The sequence below is a fragment of the Harmonia axyridis genome, chromosome 1 (genome assembly GCF_914767665.1).
Source record: "Harmonia axyridis chromosome 1, icHarAxyr1.1, whole genome shotgun sequence".
Lineage (NCBI taxonomy): Eukaryota > Metazoa > Arthropoda > Insecta > Coleoptera > Coccinellidae > Harmonia > Harmonia axyridis.
In genome coordinates, this window is record NC_059501.1 from 50766132 (window position 1) to 50781792 (window position 15661).

The window sequence follows — 15661 nt, forward strand, 5'->3', positions numbered from 1 at the left end:
TTGACCGGATGTGTGTAGTAACAAATTATAGGGCATTTGGGCATTACCCATATTATACATCTCTCATACGTTATAGAGTTCATTCAATTTAGCCATGGGGTGATGTCAGATATCGAAAGAAAATGTCGCTGCCAAACCGTCAAAACAATTGTTTCCATGCTTAGAAAACAAATTTTGAGAATTCTATTCCGAACGTTTCATTCTTTATTGGAATTATATACAGGGTGTATATGAAGAGTTGCGAAAAAATTTAGGGTCGATTCCTTGTCAAATAATAGGGTGGGTCATTCATATAAACTTTTTTCTGAGCCCCCCTGCCTTCAAAGATGGCGCCCGAAAAGTAATTTTAAAATTGTGAAAATTTCGTATTTCTTTTTATTTTGTTACATTAATTTTATATTTGTACCAGTTCTCAATAAAAATATCGTTTTGACATCCGCCTATTGGATGAACTTGTGGTCGAAAATAATTCCAACCTCCACAAAGCAAGCGTATTATCTTTGATGTTTTTTTCAAATTTGAGAAAAATTTGAGCAAAAAATTACAAGAGACTCAACTTCTTAAGAATTGATGAAAATCCAAAACAAAATTGTGTAAAATATGGATATAGAAAAAGTAATTGCGAAACAAGATTGAGGGGTGGCTTTGTCTACCCCTTGAAATCATTGTGGAAAAAACACCAAAAAATTTTTGGAATGCCTTCTTGCCCGCATGAAATGTCAGCTTAATTTAATTTTCGTGAATTCCTTGGTTTTTAAGGAAAAAATTGAAAACTACTTTTCGAACACCATCTTCAGGCAGGTAACTAAGCAGGAGGGCTAAAACATAATACATGTATATCATATTGAAAGATGCATAGCGTAATTTGCTTTAGAAAATAAAAATCGACAGGTGCGAGGATTTTCCTCTATAATTCAAGAACAAGAATTTTACGCTTGTTGCGTTACTTTTTTGACACATGATTTAACAACATACGTACTATAAGTGATAGTTGAGTGATAGAAATTTTTCAGAAACGGTACGATACGAACATTAGTGAATTACTCCCTGTTATTGTTACAGTCAACTTCCCTCATTTGTTGCTCCCACGTGAATCCTTCACAGGTGGCAATCGGTAAGTGGCCATATGGTATTTGATATCACGTGACTCGGCGTTAGAAGATGGTTTGAATTGAATTCACATTGTTCTTATAAATTTATATCTATGGACGACAGTTGGTTCCCAGCGTATTTACGGTTCATTGGGGTAAGATTAGATGCCGGAAAGTATAGTATGGATGACTTTCAACAGTAGATTCTTGCAGTCAAAAGGAACACTTGACATTTTTTCCGATTCTGCCTGGATGAAAAAATAAAGCCATTTAAATTTTCATAATGAGCTATGCCATTCTTGGAAACTTTTATACTAAAGTTTTGTATTAGAAAAACCATCATAAACTCATTTTTTCCATTTGATGAGTAGATTTTTCAATACAAAAATGAGTTATCGCAATTTCGTTGCCAATAAATATTTTGATCATTAATAAACAAAAGAAAGGGAAAATGAAAATAAAAACTGAATATTCTTCTCTTGACTTCTATCTCATTTTCATTAATGATAATGAATTCTGCTTGTAATGACCCATGTTAGCTCTGATATTCATCGCTAATCATTTATTATCGTTATTTATTTCATTTCGTAGAGGATTTACCCATTTTAATTTTCATATAAATAAATAAATAATATCTATGGACGTTCAAATGTATAATAACAAAAAAGTCCCTTCAGAATCTATGTTCTTTGTTTACACTGTGACCTGTGTTATGTTTTAAGGTTATACTATGCATTATAGTATGCTTAATGAATAAAAATCAGTTCCAAAATGGTTGTTACAGCGAAATGACTACATTTCCTTGCGTCCCATTTTGGAGCTCAAAAATTTTATGAAACTGTTGAAAATATTATAGTAGTTTGTGAAATTAAGTGCTGAATTGATGTTTTAACATAGCAAATCGTCATAAATGTTGAAGATGGTTGTTATTAACTGTGTTTGCCACTGTGGTATGATGAAGGTTAATCCTAGACTCCATTCCACTTTACTATTATCGATTGAATTATTGTATCTTATATTACTTGATTATGGGTACATAGCATTACTGCTTAGTTCAAATGATATTTTGGTCCACATTGGGGGTTTACACTGCCCAAAGTAAAGTACTTCGAATGTGAATGAATGAATATAAATCATCAAAGATTTGAAGAAACCCAACAAAATATTGGAGTTTGATATAATTGAGTAATACTTCCCAAAAAATTGTGTTGATACAAAACAAATTACTGTGTAATGTACATGTCATTCAGATCGAAAGCAATTCTCGAGGCAATTCCTTTATAAAATGAGCATTTTTGCTTTGTAATAACTATACCATATACAGGGTGTCCCGGCAAGAATGCGACAAACGGATACCATGAGATAAGGTCATCATGGTGAAATTTCAAAGTTCAATAACTCTTCAACTAATAGACCGCATAATTTCAAATTTTGAAGTTTTTTCACCCTTTACTATCGCCTTCCTTCAATATTTCTGAAATCGAGTATATCAGATCCGGACTAGGAAAATTTCTGACTTTTTCTATTTTCGTGAATATTAGATAACTCTGTACGTGAACATTATGATTTATTTCTGTTTTCGCATTGACAAAGAATTAATTCATATATATATATATATATATAATTTCTTTATGAAAGAAATTTCATAGTTTAAGATATCTTGAATTTATCGCTAGAATTATTTCGAAAATTGCAGATTTTTCACCCTTTACGAATGCCTTCCTTGAATTTTTCTCAAATTATTTAAGGAAACTATTAATCCACAACAGTAAATAAATTTAAAATATTTGAACTTGAGAACAATGAATCAAAAACAAAATGAATAAAATATTTTCAGTTCAGCAGGAATTGTTCAAAACGGTATCCCTCCATTTCAATACATTTTTGAGCACGTTGATATAGTTGTTCCACAGATTCCGCTATCGTATTCGGTTGAGATTTAATAATATCGCAAGCATCAATAATTCTTTGTAGCAGTTGCTCCCTACTACAGCAACATTTCCACTCTGCCAATCCATCTGTTTTCAAAAGACTCAGTTAAATATTCGCGCACTTTTTTGGTAAGTGCGCATTAGCACCATCATGTTGCAACCACAATGTTTCCATTGAAACGTTTCTAACAAATAAAATTATGTTTCTAAAAATTTTCATAATTTTTTCCTGTCTACCTATTTTCAGAAATATTAGGGCATATCAAATCGTTGTTGTAGATACCGCACCAAACATTTATCGAGAATCTAACTTGGGAATTTTTATGGATCACTGATTTTGGATTATCCTGAGCCCATACGTGAAAATAACGGGAATTGTTGATTCAGTTCCTAGTGAATGGCGAACTGCAAAATTCCGCTCATAAGGGAATGTTTACTGATCATCCTGTATGACAATGTCAAGCAGGAGATTTAGAAATATGAATTAATTCTTTGTGGTTACGAAAACGAAAAAAAATCATGATATTAATGTACAGAGTGATTCAATATTCACGAAAAAAGGAAGAGTTTAAAATTTTCCTAGTCCGAATCCGATTCATTTGATTTCAGAAATTTTGAAGGAAGGCGATAGTAAAGAGTGACAAAACTTCAAAATTTGAAGTTATTTGGTGGATTAGTTGAGGAGTTATTGAACTAAAAAAAATTCACTCTTAATGGAATGTTTATTGTTCACCCTGTAAGACAGTGCCAAGCAGAGATTTAGAATTTCTATTATGAATTAATTCTTTGTCAATACGAAAACTGACAACAATCAAAATGTTCACGTACAGGGTGATCTAATATTCACGAAAATAAGAAAAGTCTGAAATTTTCCTAGTCCGTATCTGATATACTCGATTTCAGAAATATTGAAGGAAGGCGATAGTAAAGGGTAACAAAACTTCAAAATTTGAAATTATTCGGTCTATTAGTTAAAGAGTTATTGAATTGTGAAATTTCACTCATAAAATGAACATCACCTTGTATATCCCAAACGAAGACACTCAGGCGATTGAAACCTGTTGATACGAGTCCTCCATTATGACCTTATCTCATGGTACCGGTATGTCGCATTCTTCCCGGGACACCCTGTATAAATATTGATTAGCATCAGTTCAATATTTCTGGAGCCATCGGTATGAAAATGTGGGTATGAAATGGAAGAATGTTATGACTATGTATTCAACAGATGATGGATAAGTTGCGATTAAATTGGTTCTATAATGTGTACCTACCCTGAACTGTAATTGTATCACAAATTAATCCAATTAGTCTCTGTACTGTAATTAAGACTTTTTTATGTAACAAATACTGTTATTACTATTACTCGAACTTTTTCCATTGAATATTTTATTTTACAGGTACTTCTCAATAACATTCTTTATGTTATTGTCAACTCTACTGCTTGATTCATCTTGATTTTGGCATTGGAAATAAACTAGTAGTATTCAATATAAATATCTACTGAATTGTTTTTCATTTATTTTCAAGTTCATACAATTAAGGACCTCTTGAATGTATCTATGTCAATCATATGCTTTAGGATGAAATTATCGAATAACAAATGAACACTTATGATTCACATGAAAATGTATATTAGAATGTAGTGGTAGTGGAACAGCCTGTAGCTTTTCAACCGAGCCCAATCGAAAAAAAAATGTTGTACAAAAAAGTGATTCTTTTGACCCCAGGAATTTTTTGTTGAAATAAATATGAAAGTCAAAGACTCACCCCGTATTCGATAATTGATACTGCATAAAATGTGAATACGAAATGTGGCTGTAGGCTTGTTCAATGTAGTTTATGAGCATACATTTAATTGTTTTAAATGTACATTTTATCCGATGTTACATAAAAATATAATTTCTCAGTCGTGACCTATGCTACTTATTATTAATTAAAACTTAATAGTGGTCATTATTGAAGACAATCCATGAAATTTTCGTGAAAACCCATGGAAACACTCATGAGTGATACCGGCCAAAAGTTTTTAATAAAATGGATGAAATACCAAGTATCTCATAAATGAGTAGACTGAGGACAATTTTTAAAGCTGATTCAAACTTCTAAATTGTCCTGTACCGGCGCTGAAAGTTTGTATATATTCTTCACCCTGTATAATCAAAATCTTGTTAATACTTGGAAGACAAAAAATGCCTAGCGACCTTCTGGGGTGGGAACTTCAGTAGTGGTGGTAACCCATCAAAAATAACAATTGAAAATAAACAAGGATGGAGATAGGTCTCTGGGATATTGATCGGTTTATACCATCTGCCGAAGGGGACTCAAAGGACACCTGCCCTGCCTGTATTGTGACCCTTCATATGTACGTAACCTATGTACTTATATCATTATATTCTATCAACACTAGTCATAATCTTTATCATGGCATAAAACTGATAACACGAAGGGTACAAGTATTTCACGTCGATAAATGAAATGCCGTGTGTACATTAAATAAAGGGAAATTCATTATCTGGAGAAGGAGAAGCTTTCGGAAAATTCCTCATAAACTTTTACCTTTGTCTGGAAATGCGCACATTCAACATTTAAGACACATTAATGACGTAATTAATGTTCCAGATAAAACAATACCAGCATTTTCTTCGATCATTATCGATGGTAGTTACTTTTTGAACTTAGCGGAAATTTTTAATTTCCTATCCGCGTTTACCGTTATAACCAAACACGTACGGTAAATATACTTTTGTTTTTCAGAACATGATCCAACAATGTCACATTAAAAATAAGTTGTGAAGACTTTTTCCTTTAGTTTTTTTTTGGGTATTTTGTTCTTATTGAAATTGTTGTTTTCTTCAGATAATGACATTTTTGGAACCTCAATTCGATTTCAGTTGACCAATGTATCTATTCATTATACATAATTTGGATAAAGTTCAATTTGCATAATAACCGCAATCTAATACACCGAAATAATTGATACACATCAAAATAGTGGTGCAGCTTCAGGTCTCGAAATAAACTAGTAGTAATTAATATAAATATCCAAACATGAAAGTTCTGCTCCTTTTGTTTTCATATTGAAACAATTATGTTCCTCTCAAAAGTATGCGAATCACTCTAAGATGAAATTGTCGAATAGCAAATGAATAGAAGAAGTATTCGCATAAAAATGTATTTTAGTATATAGTATTATGTTTCGATGTAAGCTTGAATAACCTGAAGTACTAACAGTAATGTTAGGTAGCAGTACTCTTTAGTGGGATTTTCAGATCTCGATTGGTGTTATTTTATAACGAGCCTTTTTTATGAAAACTTTTTCAAACACGAGTTTTGATGATTCCTTGAAAACAGAATGTTATCTTCAATGAACACTTTAAATATCAACGCTGTGCCAAAGCTCAGTAATTTGTGATCAAATTTTAAAGTTTGAGAAGTGAACACATAGCAAACACTCATTACCGTAGATGAGGAATTCTTTTATTTTTCAAAATGGTCAAATATTCATTAAAGATCGTTCAACATACTTTTAAGAGTTGGGTTTTTCTAATATCTGGTATGGAAAGTAATGATCATTATGAAGAAACTGAAAGATGTAGATGGAATTTTGTGTTTGGAGAAGGTTAATCACATCAATGAAATCTATACGAAAACCATTTCCTTCATTTGCGAAATATAATTCAAAATTTAATTTTTTTATGGATTTTCAACAGTCTGCATCTTTTCAACCGAGTCGAATCGAAAAGAATTGTGAAGGAAAAAAGGGTTTTCTTCAGAAATCTCCAGTTGAAATAAATGTACAAGTCAAAGACTCACCCTGTATACTACTTGATCGATTAGTTCCAAGTAAAAAAAACCCACTCAGAATTTTATAAAAAATTAATTACCCACTATTAACTTTTCTTTCAAGATTATTCTTGATACAAACAATTTACGAATAATTGATTATTTTTTTGGAAAACGATAATCTAAGTTCTGTCCAATGATGATTATTTCCTTATTTAGCATATATGTATAGTGATTAGGTGATATGCTGCTGAGATATCAAGCCAGTCTTTTTGAACGACTTGAACAACATTCCTACATGCTGCAACTGGCCTGTCAAGCATGTTCTATGGGATTCATGTCTAGAGAGTGGCCCCGTCCAAACGATTGATGCATTCAGTTTCAAGATACTCATTCACAGCTCTGGTGAGATGAAGTCGAGCATCACCGTTCATAAACACGAATAGTTCACCAACAGCCGCTCGCCATGATCTCACTTAGGGATATAGAATCTGTCTGAGGTATCTATCACCAGTCATGATTCCCTTAATATGGATTAGGTGAGTGCGACCATTGGTCATAATACCAGACCAAAACTGCACTTCCTCCAGCGGAAGGAGGTACGGGATAAGTAAAACTACTCTTTCCATGCACAAATGACAATGCTCTATCGAACCAATTGTTGTCTCGTCGGAAAAAATACCGAATTTCAAAGTCAACCTGCGCTTCTAGAAGCAGAGCTGTGTGCTCAGGTTGTTGTCAGTGTACCCTCAGTGGTTGACGACACCTCAAACCTGTCACAATTATTCGTCTCCGTAATGTAGAGAGCAACACTTAAATTTCCAAAGCATGTCTTGTTTCTTTGGAATTATGGTAATTCTATGCTCTGGTTTCCCCAGACAGTTACGAGGATTTAGGGTTTTGATTAGCGATACGCCTTCTACCGCTCCTACGTCTCTCACGAAGAGAATTGGTTAGGAGACAGCGATTCTATGTGCGAGATACGTCACTTTGAGAAACACCAACTCTATCAGCCACAAACCTTTAGGCCTGGCCTTCTTCGATTAGAGCCACAATTCTTACACTCTACGATTCATCTCGGCAGCCAAAATCGTTAGATTCAACTACTTCATCAAACGAAATTGTCGCACTGAAAATTTCGATATTGAAAAACTCCTCAACATGAGAATAAGGTGATGCAAAACTTTTGAATCTATACATATAACTTTCAAAATCTTTCATCTTCCATGAAATGAAAAAGATTGAGGCACTGGAAGTTCCTGTAGTTGCATGAGTTCACCTAATTTCTAAAGACCCAACGCCACCTAAGATATTACGGACCCCGACAAGATTAAACTTTAAAGTTGAATCTTAATACTTTCGATAGCTTGAACACCAGTTCGAATTTTCCCATGAGCTCCCTCCGCGGTAATGAATAAAAAAGAAAACGTAATCTGAATAGCGCAGGGTGGTACAGGTAAGTCGACGAGTCCTCTAATGATTATTCCTATTCAGTTTGAATAAACTATAAACTGAAGGGGTGCACCGTTGCAAAGATAGCCAATGGCAGACAGGCAGAAATCGCCCCTAAAATAGCGTATACGAGAAGCTCCCCAACCATCCAATGCAGGGTAGAACACTACAAGGAAATGATATATCATTCACTATTGGTGTTATATGATGCAGAAAGGAAAATAAAAGGGGATCTAAATGAGAAAGTTCATGGGATTTGGGGAAGAAACTATTCTAGAAGGCTTTCGAACTTTGCAATTCTATATTATATTCCTCCAATATATACCCAGGATGTTATTTATTAGAGAACTACAGAACTGTAATCCTATATAAAACTAAAAACTACAGAAGATATTTCGAATATTATTCAAATGATAAAAATAATCATTCATCTTGGCATGAGAATTCTTCTCATAGAATTAACTGAGGAAGGCACTGACGTGAAGCAGTAGCTCAAAAGCTACTGATTTCAGGTATGTGCTTTCCTCATATTCTGCTTGAACTTTCTCGAAGTCTCGAAGGCCGCGAAAATTGAAGCCTTTATATTCATTCAGTTGAATTCTCTTGATTATCTGTCGCGCATAATCGCGAAATCATGTTTACATTTAACATTTGTAACTATCGGTGATTCATCCGAAATCATTATTTCAAGTAACAAAATGTGAATGTTCAGTTAGAGTACTCATTTAAGAGAGGAGGTACTTTTTTCAATAAATAATTAAAATAGCGTTCCTTCATTCTCATTTTGTTTTCTTCTGGATCCTTCTCCCATTCCTATAGTAGCGTTGTACAGCTTTCCAGATCATTTTCAATTATTTTAAATGGTCACTCAGGATGATTATCAAAAATGAAACATTGAAAATACACCATAAAATAACTCTAATAGAGATTCTTCGGTAAGTTCATTCGATCAATCTAGTAGCATATGAAAATAAACACCATCTAAAACGCAGATGTGCGCCATTCGGTTGGAAGAGTCACCCACACGCTTAGCACACGTTTCGCTAGACAAAAAGAACCAACGCTGTGCTGATGACGCAGCTGCCATCCCCCCGTGTACTCGATGAAATTTGAAATAGCTAATCTGACTATTTTATATCAATATTCGCATTTTAATCAATTGATTTAATTGACAAATTCAATACATACACAAAAACTGGAATATTGAGCAAAGTTTTAAAACGACTTTTGACACACAAGCAAGGCAAATTGATGGACAGAGTCAAAGACAAGAAATGAGGTTTTAGAACGAGATTTTCACAATAATCTTTATACCACTGCAAATAATAAAAAAAAAACTCTTTAAAAACATTTTGTTGCTTTTGTTTCAAGAGAACAGCGGGATGTCATCTTGCCTATAGAGTAATAAACATAGAAGATGAGGGAGTAAACGCAATTTTTACATATCCCCAACATGTTAAGATTACGTTGTAGGATTGTATGTAATATATCGTTATGAATGTATATTATGTTGAATGAAATATATTTATTTGAGTGATTCCCGATTTAATATGCAAATTTGAAAATTCTGAATCCGATATTAGTCCTAATTGTCGAATTTATAATAAGCAGAATATGTATTATTTTCGGTATCTACAAGCTGAACTCCAGGGTTTGGCACCTTTTGCTCTCCTAGTATCATCGGTTGTTCCACGTCGTTTGGCGCGCTTGAAGTTTGTTTGCTGAATTTCTGATATATTTACGTATTTATATCAATACATTTTCAATTATTTTGAATAAATATGAATTATTTTGAATTAAGTGCGTTTTTCGTGAAGAAACTCGCGAATTGAGTATCACTGATATGTTTTCACTTCCGCGCGCTTCATGCCAAATTTGATTGTTCATGCTGGGGACAAAATTTGTTTACTGAAAATGACATGTTCATTACTCTGAGATCTTGCCCAAATAATTCTTTCTTAGTAATGAACGAATGAATAGTCAATATCTACAGGCATCAACTTCCAAGACTTCCTCAAAGACAAGCAAAACATAGCAGATGCATCTAATGATTATTAAAAATCGGAATATAGGTATAACTAAACGTGTAAAAATGAAGCTCTTGACTTCCACGTTAGTGCTTTCCCCATTTATTTTTTTCGATTTCTGCTCGATTTCTTCATTGTAATTGCAAAAATTTCGCCTCACTGGAATATGTTGAATTTTCATTGGTTCTGATCAACATGAAATTCTGCTTGAATTTCTGCATGAAATTTCAACTTAGTGAAGCTTGAAATTGTTATTCTAAATAAATATGGAAAATCATATCCTGATCGGTTCTGTTGGCATGGAAATATGGGGAATTTCTTTTCGAATTTTCTTCTTGAATTTCCATTAGTTCTGATGATTGAAATATAAATTTTCATCACGATCGAATATGGAGTTTTAAAATTGAGAGGAAAACAAAATTTCGAACGACCATATTCACGGATTGTCTTGACGAATATGCACATAAACGAACCGTTCCCATATGTATATATAATAGGGTATTCCATTCAAAAAATAATATCTTATATCAATACCTCAAAAACTGTACAATCAGATACAATTGAATTTTACGTAAATACTGTTTCAATTATTTCAATATACAGAGTGTTCCACCTAGACAAGCCACCGCGTATATTTCTTATCCCATAGTGACTCGAAAAATTTCCCGAAACACTTCGAATGATTTTGTTTGAGGGACTGAATGAGCAACCCCCTAAAAAGGGCAGCTTCAAAATTGAATAGAGGAGAGGGGTTCAGAGATACTTCATTTGAAAGATCTTGGAAGGCTCTTTACAACGATGTTTGAAAAACGTGATTTTGATGAACCGTTTTCGCCAAAAATCAATTTTTTAGGTCAAATGGGCCACTTTGAATATGATGGTCATTTTTACAATGTACAAGCCCATTTTGATCAAGCACTTTTCACAAACTTAAAAAAATTGAATTGCAATTTATTCTCAAGTAATAAGAAAAATTCTCTCAAACTATAAATAAAAGAAATCAAAACATTTCCTTATTTTGCCTTCTTTTTTTGTGTTATTCTGGTTATAATACGTTTCTTCGATCATTTGATGTATTATAAAACACTCTGTTGTGTAACTACTTTGCTGATTTGTTTAAAATTTTAAAAATAATTATGGTGTAGTTACACATTGCAAGAACGTGCTGAGCTGTTTTACCAAAATCAAAATTGTGGCTGCAAGGATATAACCATAACCCTCCTGAATGTAGCGTTCGCCATAAGTACGTAATGAAATTGATTTCAATTTTTTTTGTGAATTGTGAATGACGAAGAAGCAGCTGTGGCGGTATTGCGACATGTCAAACGTATGCCAAGCACGCAATAAGTACGACAACTATTTGAAAATCACCTTATAGCACGGAATTATAACAAGAGCATATCTCTGTTTGTGATATATATGTGACACACGCAGAACCGGTAAACATTCGAGATCAAAGAGAGAAGTAAAAAACACGAAAACCAATAAACAAAATTTTAAGAAACATCTATGCAATTACTTGATTTAATTTCTCAAAGACAGAGAGGGAGAGTTCTGGTATCAATCTTGAAACGAATTAAGCATGCACCGCCATATGCGAAGGGAAGAGCCATATGGCCTCAAATATTCAATGTACTTTCCTTCAAGATGTTACCTAAGTATTAAACATCGGTGAATTTCTTGAGCAGGCCGCAACAACGCGTGTCCACACACCTGCCTATCGGAACAACGGCCCATTTCCCTATTGTCGCATGCCTAACTTACAGAGATCCCCACAATCCCAAGGAGTCACTTCTACCTATGGAAAGTCTTACATAAGGAAGACACAATACCTAGAGGGGTGGTTTCCATCAGAGGGATCTATATTCGACCATAATCCAATGCTATTTGTTTCTCCTTTCAGTACAATCGGTAGCTATATTTCTGGTCTTTCTGAAACGCCAGAGCATCTGACACATAAACCTAATATTAATGGCATCAGCTGTCCCAATGTTCCGTACGAAAAAAAAAGGCGGGAAAGAAATTCCTCACGAGAAGGGAAGAAATATTCGAAATTGGACAAATTGTTCAAAAAAAGAAATAATATTCCTAATGCGTTTTCATTTAGCCCAAAATTCTGTTATTGGATTGTTGGAATTTCCTCTAAAAATTGACCCTGACGGAGTTTTGTAATAATACAAAATTCCTTCACACATTAATTTCATTTTTCTACTTATATTATGACACAGGGTTTGACGTTTGAATGTTATATTCAGTTTATAAATTTCAGAAATAAATTAGTTTCCCTGAACCTCCAAAATCCATGTATTTTAATAGATTTAAAGTTGTTGTTTTGAATAGTATATTATAGACTACGTTAACTTTTGAAATATTCGAGATAACTCAAAAAAGGGCATTTTGAGTTATCGCAGCCTTCCACATTGATTACTTTTGCCAGGTGGTTCTTAAAATTTGAAACTCTGTGGTACTCAGAATGAGAGAGATAGACCAAACATATGTTATATATTCGAAATCAGGGGAAAAAGAGCTAGTCAAATATAGAAAAACAGGGTGTTCCATTTGAAAAAATGAAGTTGCTATCAATATGTTGCCCACTCTGTATATATTTCGTTTTGTGAAATCATTTTGAAAAACACTAGTCGATTTCGTGAAACTTTTGTAAAAAACATTTTTTTGTACCTCTTCTAGTAACAAAGTTAAAGGGGGGGTCAAATTATGGTGAAAAACCCGGTACCAACACGCCGGTTTCTTCAGTTGTACATAGATCATTGGAGCACGTATCCATAATGCATATAACAATAATACTAAATAAAAAAAATTATTATGAATGAAAAATTTCAAATATTTCAATAGACATTCAGCTATAATAATGCATTACAACGAATATTTTTTATAGAGGGGGAAAAATCAAAATTATCAAGAATTTTTTCAATATTAGTTTTGTTCTCATCGAATATATTAAAAAGCCAATTGTTTTACATTTTTGTCATTCAATTGTTTCTCATTTTGACCATTGTATGATGTCATTTAATTTTTTCATTTTAATTACCTATCGAGGAAATCGTATCATATAATCCATGGTTTGAATCATTCCTTATACCCGAAATGAATCTCAAACCTCATAACTATAACCAAGTTGTACTGAAAACCACAAAACAACGAAAACACTCCATAGTAGATAAGAGTATCCAAACCGACAGATTCAATATTTATCTTTCACGATTCCATTCACATTCTTTTTTCGAAAGTGTTCATCATTTTCAGAGCTTTATAACTTGCTGTATGATATCATATGAAACGATTCTTAGAAAATAAAAATCAACCCATTTCTGATGACAAATTGAGGAAGTTTCTCTGAGCCTAGCGAATAATTACGCTATGGCTATAAGATTCAAAACAAATCATGATTGCGATTACATCATAACTCGCAAATACCCAACGTATTTCACATTCAAATATCGTAGCATCCGCTGAATGGATGCCACTACGGTCCATTAGGATAGATGGAGGTTGAATCTTCGTCGCCACTATTTGAACTATGAATGAAACGAATTCAAACAAACCGGATTTGTTATGTAATATTTTCCGGAATACGTTACATTGTCCCTCAAGATGTTTACCTTCGAACAAATATAAATTGCGTTGAAACAAATCAAATAGCTAATTCAAATCTTGAATGATATTGAATTGTATAAATTATGTCAAGTAATTATCCCTATCAATATGAAAATAAAATTCGACAAAATATTTTATATCAATCTAAAGAGTAAATTTATTGAATTGTTCATTTTCAATATTTAGTTACCTGGTCAAGACATTATAACTGGATCATAAAAATAATGATAGGGAAAATTTCTTATATTTATACCTATTTATTCCTATTTTATATTCTTTCTATATTCTAGGCCAATATAGAAACCAGAATCCAAAAAAATAATGCCAGTATATGAATTTATTGATACATTGAACACTTATAATGATAACAATTGAGGGTTATTCCTTATTATCAGAAAGAAATTCTAAAACTATTGTAACTTGATTCAAGGGCTTTGAAGGAAAACTAAACATCAAGATTAGTTCATTGTGAAGGGTTATAACGTGACTAGGTGAAATTCAATATAGCTTGGTAAATTACTTCAACTCAATATGATTGCGATTCATATAACGCAGCGAGTTCACTATGAATTAATAAACAAAAATAATAGTTTGGTGCTCAGATATTGAAGTACAAAATCCTAACCTCTAAACCTCCCGCTGCTAAGCTGTCAAGACTTTTTAGAGATTAGGAAAATAAATGCTGAATACCATGACTAGATATTTCCAAAAGTGTAATCAGTTATCTAATGGCTTTTAAAATTTCATTGTTTACTGCAGCAATTTCAAATAGAAGTCAAAGCCGTAAAGATGGCGCCAACTAGATGATAATTTTTCAAACTAAATAGATGAAATTTAGCGAATCGTAGTTTATGTGGGGCAAAAATGTTCTTTAAATCTGTAAGAAAACAAAACCAACTTAGGTCAGATTTAAAAGTTTTTCTTGTCGTAGGTTATTTATCCTTTATTTGGAAATTGAATCAGAAGTCAACTTGGTGCCAGATAACGAATTTTCTCAACTTACATTTCCACTCCCGTAATTTTAGAATAATTGTAGAGAGCCATATCCTTTAACATGCCCCGAGGGGGCCACCAGCACTAATACTTTCGTAATTACTTTTTGGACAACCGAAAACACTAGACGTCTGAACAGTTGAAATTTCGAACGAGGAAGATCGTTTGTTTCGTTAAGATTTGACAGATGGCCCTATAGTTGGCATGAACGCATGCGCGCAACAGAGCTAGAAAACTGCTCAACTCTTTGACAGGTAGAGAACAGGATCGTAATAAAAAAAATTGCTACTAATAATATTGGTGATATTTTTATGGAATACATTATATTCGATTTCTATTTTGTATAGAGGTGCATTTTATAATTGGAAATTGAATTTATGTTATGAAAAGTATACGTTTGAAAGTAAAACTTTTTTGAAAATTCCAGTATATTTTCCAAAATATCATTTCAAGATTTTTAATTTAATTATTTTGTTTAATGATAATGAATATAAGATTCATATCACTATTCAGAGGATAAAAATGACGAAACCACTAACGTAAAATAAACACTAGTTTATTCATGCAGCCTAATCGGATTTGTTGTAATAGAAATATGAGATCTTTTTCTATATTGTCCTTGATATTTATATGCAACTTATGAGGCTATCGCTATGAAACCAATCAGAAATAATTAAAATAGTTCCAAATGCAACTGAATTTCATTCGAAATATTCGATAAACATTTCATAAAGAATATAAAAAAAAATCGCAACCAAATAAAGAT

General features: G+C 32.9%; 1 protein-coding gene across 3 annotated transcripts in view; it reads right to left on the reverse strand.

Annotated features, from left to right (window-relative positions):
• LOC123676589 (myb-related protein B) overlaps nt 1-15072 on the reverse strand; it is a 79928-nt gene extending 64856 nt beyond the window's left edge. For all 3 annotated transcript variants that reach the window (XM_045612619.1, XM_045612599.1, XM_045612609.1), the window contains exon 1: nt 14906-15072. In XM_045612619.1, coding sequence (XP_045468575.1) covers nt 14906-14958 — 53 coding nt within the window. In that variant the 5' untranslated portion in view covers nt 14959-15072. The remainder of the gene's footprint in view (nt 1-14905) is intronic.
• Nucleotides 15073-15661: the final 589 nt, after the last annotated feature.